General features: G+C 43.7%; 1 protein-coding gene across 4 annotated transcripts in view; it reads right to left on the reverse strand.

Moving 5' to 3' along the window:
- GSG1 (germ cell associated 1) overlaps positions 1–23,313 on the reverse strand; it is a 114,142-nt gene that overhangs the window by 9,089 nt on the left and 81,740 nt on the right. For 2 of the 4 annotated variants that reach the window (XM_083573837.1, XM_083573834.1), the window contains 2 exons: positions 10,786–10,885; positions 2,495–2,819 (listed from right to left, as the gene is read on the reverse strand). In XM_083573837.1, the coding sequence (XP_083429963.1) occupies positions 2,495–2,819 (325 nt within the window). In that variant the 5' untranslated portion in view covers positions 10,786–10,885. Of the gene's footprint in view, positions 1–2,494; positions 2,820–10,785; positions 10,886–19,068; positions 20,312–20,707; positions 21,650–23,313 lie in introns of those variants that run through there. The other 2 variants (XM_083573835.1, XM_083573836.1) reach the window with 2 other exon arrangements.

Consider the following 23,313-nt stretch of genomic DNA (forward strand, 5'->3'; position numbering starts at 1 on the left):
TCTCCACTCAAATGTCCACCCACCCCTATGTGTTCACATTAACTTTTGTTATTTTTGCTGCTGGCTCAATTTGTGCAAGTCTTGGGCCTGTTTTGGGGGCCAGAGCAACCTCGAGAATTGGGCTTAGATCCATGGTAGTTCACTGGATGTCATCTGAGATATGTGCAGTACAGTCCAATCTTATGCATGTTTGTTTAGGAGTAAGTCTAAGATCTATAGACTCATTTCATTAAGCATGCACAGGATTGCAGTCTTCTTCTCAAGGTGAATCTTCTGAAGATAAGGCATTACTGTAAGAACAGAATTCAGGATATGATAGCCCAAAGCCCGATTCTGTGGAACAGTTCTTAAAGACCCTCCAAGTGTCCCTATTTTCCAGGGACAGTCCTGGATTTACAGAAGCCATCCTGGGTTCTGATTTGATCCTGGAATTTCCCAATTTTCCTTAGGACATCCCTAATTTCATTGGAGAAATGTTTGAGGGTATGGAGTTATGGAGATAAGTAACTATATAACCTTCAGAAGGCAGCTGAAGTTTTTTAAATGTTTAAAGTTTGATTATGTTTTTATATACGTTGGAAGCCACCCAGAATGGCTGGGGTAACCCAGTCAGATGGGCAGGGTATAAATTTATTTATTTATTTATTTATTTATTTATTTATTTTTATTATTATTATTATTAAATAGGATGTCCCTGTTTTCACTGGAGAAATGTTGGAGGGTATGTTCTTATGTTCACAACATACATCACCTGTTCAATAGATTTGGAAATACACAGAAACAAACTAACACCAAAAGCAAATCTGGGCATCGGTCAGTTAGTTCTTTTAAATGTGAGTAAATTTAAGAATTCTCATTTCTACTAAAGCAAATTCCAGGAAGTAAAAAATTAAGGGATTAAGATGGATTTAAAAATGGCCAAGTGGTAGCCTTGCATATGTAGTGTCAACAATTGCCAAGTCTATCTGTGGTTTTATATCAGGCTATAAACAAGTGTCCAACCTGTGTGTCCTTTGCTGCAAAGTCCTTCTTAACTGTATTGGTTCTCAGGCTTCTGGTTCTGCAGATTATATTCCCCAGATATAGGTTTGCCTTTTGAAAGTTATTTTGTCCTCTCCAGCTGAACACTATCTTGTAGGTTTTCTTCCCCACCCCCACTGCCTGCAAAAATAATCTCTCCAGGTCCCTTTGTATCATTTTACCCAGCTTTTTGGTGTTGAGAATGCCTCCCCATTCTGTGACAGCTGCACATTTCATTGAGACTCTGTGTCCTACTTCATGGGCAATTGAATAAAATTGACCCTGCTTACTCATACCTTGTTCCTGAATGCATTATGGGAGTGTAAAATGTTTATTTCAGTAGAGCTTGCTTCCTGAAGAGCATGATTATTTGACATCAGGATTTTATGGGGCTGGTTCTCCTCCCAGGATGTCACAAAAAACCTCACAATGAGGGAGGAAAGCAAAGTGCTCTAGAGGTAGCTGTTTGGGTCCCATGTTAGCTGGATGACAAAAATGGGAATTGAACTAAAACCATATTAAATTGGCCCTCTTCTTACTACAGTGGTACCTCGGGTTACATACGCTTCAGGTTACATATGCTTCAGGTTACAGACTCCGCTAACCCAGAAATATTACCTCGGGTTAAGAACTTTGCTTCAGGATGAGAGCAGAAATCATGCTCCGGTGGCGTGGCAGCAGCATGAGGCCCCATTAGCTAAAGTGGTGCTTCAGGTTAAGAACAGTTTCAGGTTAAGAACGGACCTCCAGAACGAATTAAGTACTTAACCTGAGGTACCACTGTATAAGAAAAGGATTGATGAACTGATCAGGAACCATTCAGATCCCACAGTCAGCACAATGCAACAGATTCCCCCATCTTCATAGTTAATTTTGAGAAGAAATATTTTTTTTCTGGTATAATGCTATAGTTCCTAAATTGAGTTTGGTGCAAGTTCCCATGCAGACATACCTTTATTGCTGCAGTGGCTACCCTGTGGTCCTCTAGATGTTGTTGAACTGCATTTCCCAACATCCCTGACCATTGGCCACACTGGCTGGGGCTGATGGGAGTTGAAGTCCAACAACATCTGGAAGGTCAGAGGTCAGCCCACCCTTGCTGCACTGAAAAGCTGGCAGCCATACTCATTTCCTTGCATCACTCGGAGACTGAGGTGGTGTGCAACAATATTATGAAAGGAAGAAGTCCTCATTCCCAGCTTCACCCTTTGACTGACTGCCTCAATGGGAAAGCAAAGGCAGAAATTCCTTCTCTGGGACAAATTGCCATTTGGCTCCTCCGTTTCCAGAACAATTTCTCCCAGAGCCATCCCACCTGGTCGTTATGTAACTTCATTATGCAACAGTATGAAAGAGTCAGTACCTTTTGTGTTATGTCTCTTGTGTTATGATAAAATGTCAATCTCCTTAAGTGCTTCGGCAGAAAGGCAGTACATGGAAGTGAATGAATGAAGAGGCAGACTAGAGAGATTACCTGAGCCTTCGATGTTCTCCTCGCAGGAAAGCCACATGCCTGTATGGAAGTACCGGAAGGCAAAGCGATCGTCCCCGGTCTCCCAGCTATAGTGCACCACATCTTGGGAGGGTGCAGAGGAATTGCTGGCCCCTCCGTCAGGAGGCATGGGGACACCGATGCACTTGGTGTTCTTAGTCTTCCCGCACAAAGGCTTGGGGACTTTCTGTGTCCCCACACACCAATAACTGCCCAGCAGGGCTGTGGTGGAAAGGCTGAGAGCCAGCAGGTTCAGGACCACTGCCAGAACAGCCCGACGCCAAGGGAGGATCTTCAAAAGCTTCATCTGCAAGAGACAAGCAAGATAGTTCCCTCAATTCCAGGGATTTATGAATCGTAAGGAAATAAAGCAATATCAGGGAGAAACGTTTCAGCTCTGATGCTTCAGGCACTGCAAACTGCATTCAGCAATATAAAGTGTTGGTGCTGACCTTTAAAGTCCTAAACAGCCTCGGTCCTGTATACCTGAAGGAGTGTCTCCACCACCATCGTTCAGCCCGGACACTGAGATCCAGCACCGAGGGCCTTCTGGCAGTTCCCTCATTGCGAGAAGTGAGGTTACAGGGAACCAGACAGAGGGCCTTCTCAGTAGCGGCGCCTGCCCTGTGGAACGCCCACCCTTCAGATGTGAAGGAAATAAGCAGCTATCTTATCTTTAAAAGACATCTGAAGACAGCCCTGTTTAGGGAAATTTTTAATATTTAATGCTGTATTGTTTTTAACACTAGATTGGGAGCCGCCCAGAGTGTTTAATGGACAGTACAATATAATGGAGAGCATTCGTGGAAGAAAACCTGTCACATGCACCAGCAATGGGGAATCTATAGTCTACCAGAAATTGATGGGCTACACCTCATGTTATCTCTGAGCATTGGCTATGTTGGCCACGGCTGATGGGAGTCCAGCAACATTTACAGGACTACATGCTCCCATTGCTGACATACATGGGTGGAAAGCTGAGGGCCCAGAAATACGCTGCCTTTAAGTGCAACCGACAAACCAACAAATGTAAACAATAAACAAGCCTCTCTCTTTTTAGCTACATATTGTCATGGAGCAGCCTGGGCCCCATGATTTTAAATCTCTTAAATAGGGCTATGTTTAAAACTTGTCATTGAGGTTTTCATACCTTTTTTGTAAACCTGAGGAAGCGTTTCAGCCCTGCTCTTGAGTTTGTTTGATATCACTTAAAATCATTTAAGGTTTATGATTTCTTTATTTCCTTCTGAGGAAACTGATTAGTTCAGTGAAACAAGCTTTGTAGCCGGCATCTCGTAAAGTCTTTGTTTAATTCTAGGTTAACTTTTCCTTAAATTTTTTTGATTTTTGTTATTTAATTCAATTCTATAGTCGATTACTTCTCGTTTCAGGGATTTTCACAGCAATTCTTTTGTTTTGTGTAATTTCTTGGTTCCATGACTGTCTTTTTTTCACTGGGCCCCATGATTTGGCATACACAGAAGGCATGGAAGAGGGTGCCAGCAAGGGCAGGGGACGGGGGGACACTTCAGGGGAGGGGGAGCATCACCCAGGTGAGGCTTGCTCGGGGGGAAGTGACTGCAAGGGTGAAGAGTGCCCTATGCCGAGTTGCCAGGATGAGGTGGATATGGGAGACCTGGAAGGGGGCAGCAGCAGCAGCAGGGACTGGGGAGTGAGCAGGGACCAGAGGGGCCTGATCCAAGCAAGAAGAGAGTCCAAACGTCCCCCCTCCCTCCACTGCCGCTGTCAACTTGAGCTCATAGGCGGGCAAGGAGGGAAAAACAATGCTGTTTGCCTAGACGAGGAAGCGAATGGCTGTGTTCATGTAGTCAGCAGCCTGGAGATAAGGTGGAGAGATTCCTGAGGAAACGATCACAGCATGCCTGGCCAGGCTAAAACGGGGCTGTCGCTGTTTCTGCCCCTGTAGCTGATTCAGATTGGAACCTGCCCTAATTGTAGTGCGCTATTTAAGGAAAGGAGAGACAAGCCTCAAGGGTCAACACAACAGTCTAAAGGGTAGGCACGAAGAGGAGGAGTATTGTGAAGACTAAGGGACGTTGGAGAGCAGAGGATGGAGTGACCCATTGGGTGAAGGGCTGGGGCCAGGTGCACAGTGAGAGGAAGCAAATGCCCTGAGGAACAAAGCACCACTTAGAGCAGCCAGATTGAGGCCAGGTGCGCTGTGTGTGTGTGTGTGTGTGTGTGTGTGTGTGTGTAAGTAACTATCTTGGACTTGGCACTGGACCACCCCATCTCAAGCCTGTACCAACAGCGACACATATACAGTGGTACCTCAGGTTACAGACACTTCAGGTTATAGATGCTTCAGGTTACAGACTCTGCTAACCCAGAAATAGTACCTCGGGTTAAGAACTTTGCCTCATGATGAGAACAGAAATCGTGCGGCGGTGGCGGGAGGCCCCATTAGCTAAATTGGTACCTCAGGTTAAGAACAGTTTCAGGTTAAGAACGGACCTCCAGAACGAATTAAGTTCTTAACCCGAGTTACCACTGTACAGTTCACACCTTCTTGCCCTATCTAAATGGATAATAAATTTCCTTGTTCTGTATTGATAACAGGGATGGTCTCTTCATGCAATTAACATTCCATTCTTTCAATTGCACCATCAGGTTTTGAACAGACAGGCAAAGCTCATGCACCTGGAGCAGGCTCCCCACTGCATTACCTTTGCTGAACGCAATTTGAAAGGTCTGAACCAAGCAGGACCGTTTCAGATCACACCACAACAGGCAGAGCCCCCTCTGCCCAAGGTACATAATCACTCTACAGATTTTCAGTATTCCTTAACTTTTCAGCCCTTCACCCTAAAGTCTCGTTGCCACCTTTATGCATCAGTTTATGATTTTTTAAAAGAAGAAACCCTCATGAAAAATTGTCAGCATATTAGTGTGCATATCTAATAAATACATTTTGTCAGCACTTTTCTCTGATTCAATGCAGTTTTACATGTTGCTTTCATCAAGGGATACATTTGTATCCAATCTTTCCCTTAATACATACGTGTGTGTGTGTGTGTGTGTGTGTGTGTGTGTGTGTATAATGTGTATAATATATATATATATATATATATATATATATATATATATATATATATATATATATTGCTGGAAAACTGCATTGCAACATTCACGTGTGGATTTCAAAAGGAAGCCGCATTTTGGTTTCTTGATTGTTTCAGGAATTGCAAAGTAGGTGGGATCACACAGTGAACTGACTTCTGCAAACTCCATTGAGTAAACTTATTTTAGAACCCAAGGCATCTGAAAAACCTCTGAGCATTATCTACCCTTCCTGCTCCCTGATCTTTTCTGAAGCAGCCACGTGTTTTTGCATTCCCACCCAACATTGGTCATGCATTTTTGTACAGGAATTCTGCACACACACGCACACACACACACACAAAGAGAGAGAGAGAGAGAGAGAGAGAGAGAGAGAGAGAGAGAGAGACTTTAGAGCCAGCAGAGTCCAACTGGGAACCAGAAGCCAATCAAAATCTATGTGGAGGTAGGAAGGAAACCCCTCTGATTTGAGGGTTGCTACTTATACATTACAGAACAAGAGAACAAAAGAGACCCCTGTTTGCATTAAAATCTGCCTGTGCTAATTTATAAGTATATATGCAGAATTTAGAAATAATTGCTTTAATTTCAATAGTAAACACATCTCACCATTGTGGGAAAGACTGTCACCGGGTGGGATCTGTATGCCTAGTCAGTCTTCATTCATGTGCTAGATGCTGATGGGCCACTTCAGGGCTCCTGCTCCTCTCTCTCCTGCCGGTTTCTTGTCTTTTAAACCACATTTAGACTGGACAGACCTTCAAATACAGGGTGCCTTCAAATAAAGGCCTGGCCCCTGAGAGAACCCTTCAAATAGAGGGTGCCCTGGATAAAGTAGGACACATGGCCACTCTAGATTACTTCCGCCACTTGCAGAATGCTTTCCCTCCACTGCAACAGCTTTATAACATACCAAAGCATCATCAACATTATATTTCTTACCCATCCTTCACTCTAAGTTTCTAGAGTGGGTTGCAATAATTATAGCACCTTGCAATGTATGACAGAGACAATTACCTTTCTGAAGGCTTTTCCAGTTGCTGCAGTTTAATGTGCCAGCTGCACTGAATGTCAGGCTCTGGGATTGCCTTGAATTCCGCACATCTTCCAGCTAGGTTTGCAGATGTCAAACTCATCCTGACCCCCTTACACCTCTTCCTCCTCCCTTTACCCACCCACCCTCCAAAAAAATCTCAGACACCCCCTCCCTTCAGACTCCTCAGTGATTATTAAATGCTGTCCATCCAGTCAGCAGCTGTTTTGCGGGAAATGGGCATTTTATAATCCACAATGCAATCACAGCACAGCTGTTCCGGGAGATTACGGAGAGTAAGATTGGTATTGCAGGCTGGGATTAAGCATAAGAGGTGACCTCCATTCACTGCAGGAGGAAATCTTTCAGGGAAAACAGAGCTGGAGTCATTCATGACCAATGGCAATTAAACTGGCAACAGTTCAGAATGAGTTGGTGGGCCTCAGCTCAGGTGTAAAAGGCCCATGGCACAATATCTGGGGCAGCCACTGATGCTTCTCCATGACTTCAGCCTTACCAAGAGAGGCAAGGGGTGCGAGTGGTCAGTAAAGATAAACTGATTTTGCATATTGTTATTGTTTCATTCGTGATGCAAATTTATCTACGTCTCTCCAGTCATATGCCTGAATATGCAAATGCTGAAAATGTGTGTGGAGGGGTAGCCCCCCATCTGTTGTATGGAGAAAGTCTGCAGGGGGCTTCTGCAAGTAGAGCTCTCCCCGTGGTCAGGGTGAAACAGGGTCCACGATCACACGGAGGTGTCTACTTACATTTCAGCAAAAGTGAGTTGAAACCCCATGCAGACCTTCTCTAGGACTAAGGGAGGTGCACTGTGTGCAAGGACATTGGAAGTGAGGTTTGCACACCTGTCCCCATCCACACTTCTACCATTCATGTGTTCAGGTGCTCTGATCAGACGCCACTAGGGTGTTCAGGTGCAAGAGAAGACAGGACTCCTGCCCAGAGCTGTGCTGAAGAGCTTGCAGAAGCCACCCCTGCTGAAATCCCTTTTTCTTCTACACAATTTTAAAAAGTGCAGGAGCCCTCTCTTCTTTTGCAGCTGGCCACCTTAGATCCGTGTCATGTGAATGTGGGGTGGGGGGTGGGGAGAATGAACACATTCCGAGGACTGGGAATTTGGCACTGTCGCTACTTTAAACTTTCTGATAGCATTTCATTTTAATTCAAAATTTCCAACATGAGGCTTGGAGCGAGAGCACGGGGACCAGAGAGCAGACAGCTGCACAAATTGCCAGGTGTGCAATTTAGTTTTTGTTGGATTACACAGGATTAGGAAGTCCTTGAGGCAGGCATCATCCCTTACATAACTATCTAACTGGAGTAGCGAGTGTTTTTAAAATTGGTGTACTCAGGGCCGAAATATTGGGAAATATTGGAGCAAGAAGGAGACAAATTGAAATTGCAGAGTTTTGAGAAATTAAAAGATAAAATGCGAGACTGGCTTCATTATTATCAAATAAGAGAGGCCTATAATTTGGATAAAAAAATTGGCTTCCAGGTGGAAAAATCAAAATTGGAAACAGAACTGTTAGATCCCAAAACTAAGATACTTTCAAGAATGTATAACTTGCTGTTAAAATGGAATACGCAGGATGAAACGGTTAAAGCTGCTATGATCAAATGGGCACAAGATATTGGTCACAACATTATGTTTGCTGACTGGGAACAGTTGTGGACCACCGGTATGAAATTTACGGCATGTAATGCCTTAAGAGAGAATATTATGAAAATGATGTACAGGTGGTACATGACACCAGTCAAGCTTGCAAAAATATATCATTTGCCCGATAATAAATGTTGGAAATGTAAAGAAAATGAAGGTACATTCTTTCACCTTTGGTGGACGTGCCCAAGGATTAAGGCTTTCTGGGAGATGATCTATAATGAAATGAAAAAGGTATTTAAATATACCTTCCTGAAGAAACCAGAGTGGCAGATGAAGGTGATGGAGTATATGGAATTGGCGGAAATGACTGGCAGAATCCGAGACCTGGGAGAAGAGTTGGTGGAAGAAGACTGGAAGAAATTTAAAGACTATCTTCAGAAACACTGTAAAATTAATGAATGTTAAAATGATGTTGGACTGAAAATAAGTGGCATTAGCAACAAAGTTAATAAGAATATGCAAAAATGAATTGATAAATGGATGAAAATATAGAGTTATAATATGTTAAGATATAGAGTTAAGATAAACGAAAGAGGGTAAGGATTTGCTGATTTGATTATTTAAATGGGAATACAAAAAGGGAAGGTGTGAGGAGGCCAAGGAAACAAGCTAATGAGTTTAAAGTAACTAAAAACGGATTTGTTTTTTAATTCTTTTTTATCTATTTGTTTTTTGTATTTTGTATTTTTATTTTTATTTTTTCTCTTTTATGTATTTCTCTATGTCTTCTTTTTTGTATCTTTTTCTTTCTTTGTGACTTTTTTCTATTTTGTAAACTTATGTTTTTGTAAAATCTCAATAAATACCTTTAAAATAAAATAAATTGGTGTACTCAGTGGAGGACTGATTAATTTAGTGTCCCCCTGGGGAATCAGAGCGGCTTATTGGTTTCTGGCACTGCAGCTGCACCACTAGAGTAAGACTGAGGGATTCACAGAGTCTGAAATTTTACCCTAACCCTGAACTAGTTCTCTTGAGGCTATTTTAACTCTAGATAATATAGACGTGGGGGTTGAGTATTCTATTTGCTTTGATGGTTTTCCTGTCTCTTACCCATGTATGCACAGATCCTCCTTGTCCACACTTATCTAACACTTGCCAGCACCCTCAGCAGAATGACCTGAATGTGTAGGCTGTTGCATAAACAAACTCTCAAATGCACAAAGCCTCTACATTTCCAGTGGACCCTGGACCTAGTGGTATGGGAGAACACAGGAAAATGCCTGTTGGATCAGACCAAAAGCCCATCTAGGATAGCGTTCAGTCCTCACAGTGGCCAACCAGATGGGGAACTGCACTACATTTTTCTGCACTTTGATTTGAACTCTGCCAAGACTTATAAAACTCATATCTAGGAAAAGGAATACAAAGTAAACAGTGGCACTTATTTATCCCAACAGCAGGTGGCACTCCTTCCTTATAATTCTTTCTGAGGGGTGGAATCCCATTTGCTTCAGTTTTTGAAAATCTCCTACCACTGGAAGGGTAAAAGACTCTTTCCTCCTTTTAATTCTTGATTTTTAAAAGGAACAAACAAAAACATTTGGATTTCTTTTTTCTCTGAATGCATTTTACCTCCTTCTCCTCCCTCTGTGACTATGGAATATTTGTGATACCACCCTAGAATTTTTATATAATCAAACCAATTATCTTGAAAATACCTGCTGCATCATCTCCCTGCTTTTGCCGTGTCCATCCACCTAGAATTGGGCTTTCACAATATACTTGTTTTGAGAGACAAAGCCCAAATCCCTTATTCTTTATTGTGCCCATATCTTGCTGCTCCCAGTTCTCTTCCTAGTTTCATCTTCTGCCACTTTCCACTATCTAAGGTGATCCCTTGACATATTAGCATGATGATTTCAAATATGAAAACAAGGCGCCATTCATCCCTTCTCCATAGATAAGCATATCTACAAGGGATATATCTTATTTTGGAGGGTGGGAGGGAGGACAGGCAGGCAACTGCTGTACTAACATTTGGTATCCAAGCATATATATTTAAGGTCATGGTTAAGTTAGGCTCAGCATCCCTTATGCATGATGATCCAAACACTTGATTCCTACAAATGCTGGTAGGATCTTTCTGTACTCACTATCAATTGAGGCAGATAAATATTTGCCCTGGGGGTAGTCAACTATATGAGGGAAAGTAATGCTGAAATAAAGTTCAGCATTTCAGTACTGTCTCTTTGCACTGTTCGCATTACCGTGATGCTACATATGCCTATTCAGGTCAAGTCTCAATGGGTGATACTTAATGACACCGAGTCAATGTTAGTCACAAGAACACAAGGAGAGCCATGCAGGATCAGGCCAAGAGCCCATCTGTTCCAGGATCCCATTCTCACAATGGCCAAACAGATGCCCCATGGCAAGCCCACAAGCAGGACCCAAGTGGTCTCCCCGGGTAGAGATGAGATGTGCTGAATCGGCAGCCCTGCCCTCCCAGTTCAAAGGGCAACACCCCACCTGTGACTCTCAAAGATGGCACAGCTCTTCATAGCTCCTCACGGGGGGCACAGGAGGTTTCTTCCAGTGGTGCTTCAATGATGAGTCCTTGGTAGCAGCCCTGGAAAGAGATGGGGGACTTCATCACAGACAGGAACACCAAGACAGGACAAGGCACAGAGAAATGCAGAGAGAGAGAATCAGCCATACTCAGGCAGCTGTTCTCACAGCTTATCCGATGAGGCGCTGGTTACCTTCAACCCTACAGCTTCTCTTTTTTGCCCACTCGAGTTAAAAAAATCCCAGGAGATAGTCCTTTTCACTCCTTGGCTTCTGCAAAGGAAGTATCCTTCCCAGGGCAATAGCATCAAGACTGCTAGACCTCTCAAAGCTGGAGACAGACTCAAATGACAGTGTTTTTTTGTTTTGTCTTTTTGCTTGAGCCCTAAGTAATTCCACTCAGATTGCAACCTTTATTTAGCTCTTTAACCCTTCCTTAGCAGCAGTATACGTGGGATGCGCATTTTTAGCTGGTAACTACATTTGATGGGGAGACGTGATTGGCTTTCACAAATCCCCTACTATGAAAGGCATCAAACCCCTCCGGAGATTTTAAAAATAGGAAATGACTTAATACTGGGTATTAGAAAGCTCCGGAATCAGAGCTTATTATCCAAAGAGGGGTGTTTGTCACAATTCCTCCTCCCCAAGCCTTGCGGCGTGGCCGCCATTCATTGCAATGGCAACAGATGCGCAAAAGATGCTCAGCCTTGTGTTCTGCCACAAAGATCCAGTCTTGTGAGTCCCCTAGCAGCTGTGTCTTGTCTACTCTTAGTAAAGTAGACTCCAGAGTTCATTCAAATGAATGAGAAAGAACAACAGCGAGTGTGAGAGAGATAGTTTTCTAAAAGAAAAGAAAAAGCCGGGGGGGGGGGGAGAGAATATCATGGAGTTGCTCTGTGTGTGTGTGTGTGTGTGTGTGTGTGTGTGTGTGTGAATCCTATACATTGGGGGGGAGGCATTCCAATGCTCAAAAAATGCCAGTTACATAAATATGAAGATCAGATGGAGCCACAATAGGAATTTTTGGTCCTGCATCATGTGAAATTGTAAGCTTAGAAGTGAAATGTGAGCACCCATTACCCATTTCTCTCTGTCTGTCTTAACAAAGCCTCAAATTTCTGAGGGTCCTGTCTCATTTCCGTCATGGGTTGATTATTTCCAAATTTGTTCATTCATTCTGAATTATGTCACAGAAGTGGCGGGATTTCCACTTTTGCACAAGGTGCTGTGTCCTAATCTAGAAGCGCTCCTCAAAGAAAGTCTTGCCAGCCTCAGTTATGTCACTTGAATGGATGTTTAGCCCAGGGATAAGGAACTTAGTCTTGTCTTGGTAATCCTTACAACACCGTAAAGCAAGTTAGTTTTACTGATCAATACTAATCAATAAGGTAAAAGGTAAAGGATCTCTGGATGGTTAAGTCCAGTCAAAGGCGACTATGGGGTGCGGCACTCATTTCGCTTTAGGCCGAGGGAGCCGGCGTTTGTCCACAGACAGCTTTCCGGGTCGTGTGGCCAGCATGACTAAACTGCTTCTGGCGCAAAGGGGCACCGTGACAGACTAATCAATATGAGCATCCTCACACAGCAGGTGGTGAGTGGACTGAGGCTGAGGGGAGATTTGAACCAGGGATTTCTCAAGCTCATGCTATTAAGCCTTAATTGCCAATTATGCAGTCTCTTTCTGGAGAACACTGGGAACATTGGAAAGATGTTCTCTGTCCAGCCCAAAGGGGACTTTGATTTCTTCAGTGGAAAGGGGGGGGGGATTACCTAAGTTTACAATAAGTACCTAGAGACATTCTTCTCTCACTGGATAGTTCACTTTGGCTGTATACAAGCCACTACTATGTTAACAGGGGGGAATATACATATCTGGAAAATGCTTTTTTTTTTAGTAAGAGAGATGGGGAGCAAGCAGAGAGGTATGGTCACTCAATAAAGCATTAAAAAAAGTTTGGTGTTGATTGTCTGTATTGTCTACACTGATTTGCAGTGGGTCTTTGGGGTTTCAGTTGGGGTAGGGTCTCTCCCACCTCTTCCTGGAGATGCCAGGGATAAAATCTGGAACCTTCTTCATGTGAATCAGATGTTCTGCCACTAACCTATGACCCGTTTCCCCGAAGAAAAACACAATGTGTCAGGAATTAAGGACTTGGGAGATGGCAGTGGTTACTTAGCTATGAGGGATAGACACTCTGCAACAGCTCAAGGGCAACCCTAATATATAAACTGGGCAAAATGTTAAGCTAGATACATATCTATCACAGAAGAAGAAGTTTCTAGAACAGATATACATACAGTGGGGTACCTATACGGGGAATTGTGTGAAATAATTGTTGCAGAGTTGTAAAAACAAGTCAAGCAATTGTGTTGGGGGTCATTGGTATTCAAACAGTTGTTTTCCTATGTGTGGAAAACAGCCCATAATTTAATCACATTGTGCCAGTGGGTGTGGTAGTGGTTGCTATAGCAACAGTTTGTACTGTGTAATTCCTCTTCCTCTGGCTTTGGGCAATGAGGAGTGTCTGGCTGGGGCTGGATATTACTCGTGAGGTCTGTTTCCCACAAACAAAACCGTTTTCCCGCACAGAGATCATTTCTAGGAAGGGAACAATGCACTTATTTCACCAGCATTACATGTGAGTTGCGGATGATGAAGTCCTCATCCATGGCACTTTCACTCAGCCAGCCTCCAGTCCCTGGCAGAGGTGCTGTGGGGAGATCAAAGGAGGGAAAACTCCAGAGCCTTGTGCCAGGACAAAAGGTCCCAAGGACCCCTGGAAAATATGATTTTCCTAAGGATGCCCTTGGGAAATGGCATCTCCCAAGGGTACCTACCTGGGGTTTTGGCCCCATGCCGGAGTGGGGAGGGAGTTAGCTCTCCCTGCAGCTGTAGTTCTGCAGCTGCTGGTCTGGCCAGTCAGTGGGGTTTAAAGAGAGCAGGTTAGGGACCAGGGGCCATGTGAGTGAAAGGGAGAGGATCTGGGGCGTTACAGGGGGATGAACCAAGCTTTGGCCTACAAATCAGACACCCTGCTTCCCAGTTCGGTGGGAAGTAGCTCGGCTTATTTCTCCAGCAAAGCTGATGTGAGCTACAGAGGCTTCCTCATCGCTATCCACATAGTCAAGGCTCCTCTTTTGCAGAAAGCCGACGCCTGTACTCTTGAGCATGCGCAAGCTGCTGTAAAAATGTAAAGGGACCCCTGACCATTAGGTCCAGTCGTGGCCGACTCTGGGGTTGCAGCGCTCATCTCGCTTTATTGGCTGAGGGAGCCAGCATACAGCTTCCAGGTCATGTGGCCAGCATGACTAAGCCGCTTCTGGTGAACCAGAGCAGCACACGGAAATGCCGTTTACCTTCCTGCCGGAGCAGTACCTATTTATCTACTTGCACTTTGATGTACTTTCGAGCTGCTAGGTTGGCAGGAGCAGGGACCGAGCAACGGGAGCTCACCCCGTCGCGGGGATTCAAACCGCTGACCTTCTGCTCGGCAAGTCCTAGGCTCTGTGGTTTAACCCACAGCGCCACCTGTGTCCCTCTGCAAGCTGCTGTAGGTGGCATAAAAAATATGCTTATTTCCCATTGAAATCATGTGCATGAATCACAGGCTATGAATCACACTTGGGTTTACATGCTTTTGCTCTGTACAAGCAAGGATTCCAGCAGCCAAGCCAACTCTTTGTACCAAGCCCTCTTCCTGAACCTTTGACAGCAATATGAGTGGCAGATATGAGCTGGTCAAAGTACTGTGTCCCTAGCTTCACCTATGGCATTCAACTTCTCATTAAAGGCACAAGAGCAGGGCAGGGCATTTTCTTCTATTATCAGTTGGCAAACTTACCCAAAACACCCTCTGATTCTCCCCACATGGGAGGGACCGCTTTGGGACTTTGGGGATTAGGATTGACTGGGTGGTGCAAAGCTCTGACTGGCTGGAGAACAGGAGATTGACAGAAAGATCTGCAGAGTTTATCTGACTTCAAAGAGAAGTATACAAATGTGTGGGGCATAGGAAAGTGTGAGATCTTGAGATTTCGAGGTTTGTTAAAATAAAATAATAATAATAATAATAATAATAATAATAATAATTGCTTGATATTTTCATTGGGAAGGCAGTACCTCAGTAGCCCTAGTAGACTGCTTGCCACCCTATTCCTGACAAGCATTTTTTAAAAAATCAGATTATCTGGGTTTGATTTGTGGTGGTTTGTCCAAAGCAGAGAAGACCAAAAGAACAAAAAAGCAGAGTGACTTCGGGTTGTCCAGGAGAAGGCAGCTTCCAACAAACTAAAAGCACAGTAAAACATAAAACATTAAAAACTTCCCTATACAGGGCTGCCTTCCGGAGACAAGAGCTCGCAACCTGATGGACAGCATGGAGTAAAACCATACCACTGCTCCACATCAGTCCAAACCCAAAGCAGGGGGCAGCTCTGAGATGAATATTTCCTGTAGCCTGACGGGGATGGGGCAGGGAATGGAGGAAGAATCTTAAGGTGAGGATCTCTGCTGCCCCCTACAGTGCTGCTAAGAAACGCATCCCAACAAAAATTGCTTTCTGGAAAAAAGAGTAAGATTAAGCAATTGGACCCTGCCGTTGGTGACCGGGGCTTGTTTTTGTCAGCCAGCGATGGTATGAAGAAAAGAGGAAGGGAGGAGCACCTCTGAATGAACATGCAGAAATCTGAGGAGCAGGAGGGTGCGGTTGACAAACAGAAACATACAGAATTGAGATGTTGTGCATGTAGCTACTGTGCTCTAAAGAAACCAGAAAGCCATGTTGAAATGTGGCAGTCATCAGCATCGAGGATTTGCTTGCAAGTTGCTGCTTTAATGAGGCTACTCCTAGCTTAGGGATGAACAAGAGGAATGAGATGTCCAGCAATGCCGTAAGAATGTTACAGTTGTGACAAGGAATAAAGATATTGCTAAGTCACAACAAACTTTGACACATCATGATGCAATAAAAGGAAGGGAATGTACACAATAAGACTGGCCTTGTTCCATGTGAGTTTCGTAGAAGGAAGGTTCATTTGGGTTGAGCAAATATTTGAAATATTTCCCCCTCCTTTCTCAAATGTCTATAAAAAGCACAGCTTAGAAATGTGAGATGCTATTCCACTCAAATAAGGTGTTAATTAGAGGTGTATTGTTCCAATCTCATCAGTGATCTCATACAATCTCATTAGCATAGGGTTTAAACTGAGGGACGAATCTGTGGTATATTCAATCATTTACATGAGACCTCCAATTTAATTTTCCAGAGGCTTCTTGGCCAAACAGAATGAAACCTTTGTTTTCACTCAAGTAGTAGGTATTTTCTTTTGCAATGGAATAAGGTTTTTGAGCATTAATAAAACAACATGGCAAGCTGTTTTAAGTTTGCACAGAAGCCTCGTCCATTTTGAGCAGTACACAAAATCAAATCACTCTGAGTGCTAAAGCAGGAAGCAATAAAATGGACATAATTCTGTGTTAAAGTTTAAAAAAAACAAAGCTTGATCTTCTGCTCAATTCCTAGGGGAGGCAGTAAGATTCTGCATTTATAGCATGCACCTATGGGCAGTGACAGTATGAGAAGTCAGGGAATATTCACAAACATTCTGGCTTCTGAGGGGAATGAAGCTCACTATAGCAACTCTCTAAATTGAAAGGACAATTGACCAGAAAAGAAACTTCATACAGACTTAGGGACAGCAGGAGCTGAGTATGATAAACTCAGGAAATATGAATAGGCTTGTTATTACCTTTCATTCCCCCAAGGAAACAAAAAATCTCACTCAGGAAAGTGGGGGCAGGGAGAAGAGGAAATGATGGAGCTCTATATAGTGAGGGATAGGGAGGAAATCTGATTCAGTTCACATTTAAAGGCAAACCTTTCTAATTCACAATATCCAAAACAATATGCAAACAGAAACACAACCATTCTTTGAAATCCATGCTTCTCCAAATTCTGAGGTGCTGTTCTCCAGCCAAGTAAAAAATGCACTTACTAGTGTAAAGTATGCATAAAAATGCATATATCTGCAACAATAACACAAAAATGCATCTCATTACAGGAAAATACTTTGTGAAATTGTGTGCATTAGGCAAAATTGCATACGGCATGTGCACATTAGGAAGAATGGGCACAAAAATCCTGGTGAATTTTCATGATAGTTTTTTTTCTTTTAAAAAAACCCACAAAGAGCTGTGGAAATGTGAAGAAGCAAACTTCAGAAGGTAAAAACTAGAAATGCAGAGAAACTGGGATTGACTTATCCCTAGCTCCAGAATCACTCTGGTGCTCCTCCAATACTACAAAAAGGGAAATGGGAGGGATAAAAAAGCACGGAACAGGCACTATGACTATCCTCTAGTCTAGTCAATGCACCCTTTTATCAAAGGTGCTGCTGTCCTTTTTCTGAAACGAAGCTCCATCTTGAAACATGCAATTCACTCATGTTTGCTAAAAACACGCCAACACAAAAAACAGACAAAGCCTCCTTTCTTTTCTTCCTTTCCTCTCCCAGATGTGGGAACTCTTTTAAGTGAGGCCAAGGAACGTAGGTCCTTGGAAGGGTCTGTTTCAAGAGAGAGACCCCCACCCCCACCCCCGCCACACACAAAGAGAGACAGGCGGCCAGAGATTATTTCAGAGTTTCCCTTTGGAAGATCTTCCTCTGCCTCTTCGCTTAGGCCCTGAAGGCCACCTCAGGCTTTGCATATCACAACCACTGAGAGAAGCAGTGGTGCGTAAGTTTTCTTTTCTGCCTTTCCTGTGTCAGGTGTGAAACAGAGAATCCAACAGCAGCGGCCAGCCTCCCTGCCTCAGGTGGCGCCATGTCATGATTTATTAATTGCTTATTTCTATACCGCTTAATATATTAAAATATATCTCTAAGCGGTGTAGAAGAAACTGAAGCAACAACAGACAACTTAAACAAAACATTACAAAAATACACAGTCATATTAAAAAATGTTACCTTATATACATACATACATATATATATATATATATATATATATATATATATATATATTACGTTCATTTTTCTTCTGACGCACCCTCCCTCTCAGCCTCCAGGTTCTCACCCAGAATCAGGCCAAAAAACAAACTCTCAGCTCACCCACAAAAGTCTCACAATGAGAAGGGTTCCTGGAAACAGCGGATGTCACCCTAGTCTTTCACTCTAGACTTGCTTTTCGTGGGCATACCCAGGGCTTTTTTTCAGCCAGAACTCACCAGAAATGAGTTCTGGCACCTCTTTGGTGTGTTCTGGCACCTCTGAAGCATTGCGGTGCCGTTCTCTGGCATAGCGCTCAGGGCTCCAAGGTGGAGGAGGCGGGCAGCATAGTGGTTGGAGCAGCACGGCAGAGGTTGGCAGCATAAGGTGGTGGGGCTCAACTTTGGTTCCGGCACCTCTTTTTCTAGAAAAAAAAGCCCTGGGCAGTCCCAAGGTACCTCCTCAGGCTTCCCTCAGCTGTGTCTCATTCAGCTGCACCTTCCACACTCAGTTCCAAGTACAGCCAATTTGCTGAGTTTCCCAGGGGGTCCAGAGGGTGGGGAAAGACCCCCTTCGCTCACAGTTCTATTCTCTCTTCCTCCAGCTGCTTCCCACCCCCATCTTTCTATAGCACTCATTTTCTCCACTGTAGTAGCATATTCAATTTCAACAAAGCAGTCCAATTTGGCATACTATGGGCTTCCAAATTTCAGTGGTGCCCCCTGCCTCTCCCACCTACAATGACATTTTAAGTCATTGTTGTGGTGCCCTCTTAGGTCATTGCACAGTGCAGGTGTGCTGTGCTGCCCTAAAACCACCTTTGTAAGAGTGCCGATGCATCTCGCTTCAGAAGAAAGTGAGCCAACCTTGCTGGAATCCTCAGGAAAATCCTGACTCAAAAGGTGTTATTGCATTGGTAGGTAATCCTCCGTTGGTGCCAAGGAAGGGTTGCCCACCAAAACAAATACGAGCTTCAGAGGGGTGAGTTTCCTTGGGACCACAACAAAAAAATGTTAATTCCTCCCTTCCTGCTCCTGCAGTCCTAATCATTTCCTGCCTTTCAGCAGGTGGATGCTCTTGGCATTTGAAAACAAACAAACAAAACACCCTATAATAAAATTGTAGAATTGGAAGGGCCCACGAGGGTCATCTTGTCCAACGCGTGGCATGAACCCACAATCTCAAGCTTAAGAATCTCATGCTCTACTGACTGAGCTATCCCACAGAGAAAGAGACTTTCACGGTCATGCCTACTTTGGCCCTGAGTTACTCAGGGAGTCAATTACCATTCACTTGCAGTCACTGAGCACAGTCTTCAGTTTCTCGCCTGTAAAATGGGAACAAAAATTGCAACCTTTCTCCATAAGATTTTGAGACGGCAAACACAATAAGGACTGCAAAGCATCATGTAAAGTTTTAACAAGTGCTATATAAATTATTAGTAATAGCAGCCACAGTTTTGGCACCTTGTGTACACGATGTGGCTCCCTTTTCATACACTGCAAGTTACCCTGGAGGGTAATTGCGGCAGGCTATTTCCTCTCCGGCAATGGCTCAAATATGTTGCTGCTGCTGAATGACTTACATTTGTATCTAGAGAAAATGATTTCATTTTTCTCCTGATTCTAGCCAGCTATTTGGTCATGTTTGGAAAGGGGGGGGGGGAAGGCTTTGAAGCTTCAGGGCTCGCACCAAGAAAGCTTTTCTGTCTGCTGGAGAATGGCTTCTGTGGCTCCAAATAAGGGTGTGGGCTTTTGAGAAAATGGGTCTCTCAGGACTTCCATCTTCAGCCATGAGAGGAGGAGGATTACCGGGCCCTTGTTTTCGAAAGGAGGTTGGTTTCCAATGATTCCCGATAGCTGGCAGTGATAAAAATAAAAATAAATCATCTTGCCTGTTTTGCTGAACGTTACCAGTTGCTTCAAAGAGCTTCTTTCTGCTGTTTTATCGATTTGATTGCTGTTGTATGGTTCTTATTGTTGTGAGTTTTACTACCTCGTTGTAAACTGCCTTGGAAGTTTTACTGACGGGCAACATGAAAATGTCTTAAACATCTGTGTGTACACAAACATATACACAAACTGTGTTTATTGTGAAGCAGAAGTGGGATGATGTGTCCTTGACAGCTACAGGCCCAGCTATCTCAGACTGGAGATGAAGTCTTGCAGGGACAGGTGGCATTTCAGAGACTGGATCAGAAAGAGGTGGGAAAGGGGAGAAATGAAAGGTGGCATGTAAGAACATCGAGGATTGCCTTGCTGGCAAAGGCCAAGGCACATCTAGTTCAGAATTCTTGCTTCCACCAGCAGCTGTCCAGGAAACTAGAAGAGCATGCAGACAACAGCCATCTCTGGATCCACTTCTTCACCCAGCCAGGCAATTGATGGGATATTCCCACCTAGGAACATGGGGAGTTTCATTCTTCCCACCAGCAGGGTCATAGCTACAGTAAAGACATTTGCAAATATTTGCTACCCTTGCCGTGACAGCAGACAGGCAAGAGTGATGCCCTGAGCCCAGTCTGCGTTGCAGTGCGGGTCTAAGCAGCCACACTCCCCTGGTGCATCATGGGACCACCAACTCTTTTTGCCCACCATGCAGAGGAGAAGCAGGGCAATGGCAAACGCGCCAGCTGCTGCCAACTAGGTCAAGAACAGTCTCCTTGGTGTGTGACGTGTGATTCCCCGTAATTCCTGAGAGAGCCAACATGAATATCTGCAGCACATTTTGTAGTTATTGGATTCCATTTGTCAAAGCAACCCGGTACTCACATCTGATCTGCGTACTTGAAAAATGCCACCCCCCAATCTCTGACAGCTCTTTGATGTCTCTTTGCCATGTGACAACTGCCCACTTCATTCCAAGCACTCTCCTCTTCTTGCCTTGAACTAACCTCTTCATCTGAAGAGATCCCTGTGTGCCCATGTGTCTCTCCATTCATCAATTGTTCCTTCCCGGTGCTCAGGGCTTGCCACATAAGCCAGCATTACTGATGCCGTAATTATTTCTTTACATTTCCTTGCCACGAGAAAGTTTCCAAAGGGAAATTCCAACCCCCTTTGCTGTTCCAGACACATGTCTTTTCCAAATTCCTGAATGTTAGGAGGAGTCCCACTGAAACAGGAGCAGAAACTTCTGGGAATCTTTAATTATTATTATTTTGTTACGGTTCATATTTGCATAGCAAGGAATGGCCTCAGCAGAGCTATTTTCCACTGCATTCAGCACCAATATAACAGAGTGCGACTCCTGACTACGACTGCAGTTCTTGCATCTGAAACAATTTGCTTCAACTTCTTCCATGCGGACTACGGCTGCAGCCTGTACTGATGGCTCCCAGAGTTTTATGTATTTATCCATCACGTTTATATCCCACCTTTCCTCCTATGGCCCAAGGTGGCATACATTGGCCTCCTCCTATTTTATTCTCACAATGACCCTGCGAGGTAGGATAGGCTATGAGAAACTGACTTGCGCAAGGTGAGCTTCATGGCTGAGTAGGGATTTGAACCCTCATCTCTCAGGTCATAGTCCAACAGTTCAGCCACTGCACCACAGACCATATGACGATCTCCTGAAAGACAGGGCATTTTTGTGAAGCCTTGTGCCTAAAATATAGCAGCGAAAGGACAACATGAACAGGCGAACTCAGATGGATTTGGCTGGGAAAGGTTGTTTTTGTTTTTAAGTAAGGATAGCCTATAATCACACAACCCACAACTCGTTATTTCTCGGTCTCTTCTCAGGAAGCTACAAGGACTTGGATCCATTTCAAGCCTTCATGTTGAAATTCCTTCTTTGTATGTATAGTACACACAGGCAGAGGGCCAGAATCCTGAGAGGCAGAGGGGAAAAGGGAGGGAGTTAAATGCCATATTATTAAAACCAGGTTCAGACACGTTGCGAAGCGTCAGAAGATAAGCTGCTGCAACACCTCTGCTGGGTTGGCTGTGCTTTGCTTTTGCCACACAGTGACTATATGCTTGGTGGCCCTCCCACTTTCCAGAGGCAGAGAAAACTGCCAGAGATGGCAGCCCAGCTTCCCTTTGGATGGGGCAGCCTTGGAGTGTTGCTGTGCTGTTTATAAGAGACATTGTTGTGTGCACTTATTTTCATTAATATATGCATTTTTCTGCACAGTCTCTGTCTGCATTGCAAAATTCAGTGGAATGTGAATTGTGCATGACAGCTTGGGTTTTGGTCTGCTGATTGGTGTGAGTTAGGCAGGTTTGCATTAAAAGGCAAACTGAGCAAGTTTCTCCCCCAGCCCTATTGACAACGGAGAAAATATAAGTGGCTCACTCACAACCATTAGCAAGCATCAAGGATATAAAAGGTGGTCCTTGTTACCATGAAAATGTATTCCAGATTAAATTTGTTGGCCTTCAAGGTACCACAAGACTTTGTTCTTACTGAAGCAGACTCATATAATGGATTCAAATTACTAGAAAAGAGATTCCAACTATAATAAATAATTATTATTTATACCCCACCCATCCAGCTGGGTTTCCCAGGAAGAACTTTCTGATGGTAAGAGCTGTTCTACAGTGGAACAGACTCCCTCAAAAGGTGGTGGACTCTCCTTCCTTGGAGGTTTTTAAGGAAAGGTTGGGTGACCATCTGTTACGAATGCTTTAGTCAGGATTCCTGCATTGCAGGGAATTGGACTAGATGACCCTAGAGGTCCCTTCCAACCCCACCATTTTATGATCCTATGACTACCTCCTCTAGAAACTGGAAGGGGCATTCATTCATTTTATCTGTACACCTCTTTTCCACACACACACAAAATTGTGATCAAAGCAACTTACAATACATAAACATGGATGCCTTTCTAACAAAAACACTACAAAACAACTACATAATAACATAGCAAAGCAAAAATATAATAGCATGCCAAAAAAAAACCACCCACATTTCAATACTATAACAAGGTTATGTAAACATGCAGCAGCCAATAGCAAAAATAAACAAGGGAGCTTCTCAGTTTCACGTTTGTCCTAGAAACACCTCTCCCATAATGTTGCTCTCAGGCATGATGTCTGTCTGGGATAAATCAGGGTCCAGGTTAAGAGAGGAAAGGTTGGGGTCCCTTCATGAAGTGTGCAAGTTCCCCTCCAACTCCCTCTCCCCACTTAGAAAATCTTCCCACCACAGCTAACCACAGACATCTAAAAACAGCAGCTAAAAAGCTTGCTACAAAAGTTCTGGGAATTCAGCCTACTGCCTGGTACAGGATTGGAGCAGAGTGTGGCCAGCCTGTTTAAATAAAATAGCCGTGTACAATATAAGAATTGCACCATTAATGAATTTATTTATTAATTTTATTTAAGCTATTTATATACCATATATCTTTCTGATCAAATTTAAAAGAGTATCAGTGTTCTCCCCCCTCCCCCAATGGTGTGCACTAGTATTTAGTACTGGCAGCTATTTCTTATCAACTTTTTAATTAAATGTTGGTCACAAACTCAATAACGAAGGGCGGAGAGGGCAGAG

Source organism: Podarcis filfolensis (assembly GCF_964270895.1).
Source record: "Podarcis filfolensis genome assembly, chromosome: 10".
NCBI classification, from domain to species: Eukaryota; Metazoa; Chordata; class Lepidosauria; order Squamata; family Lacertidae; genus Podarcis; species Podarcis filfolensis.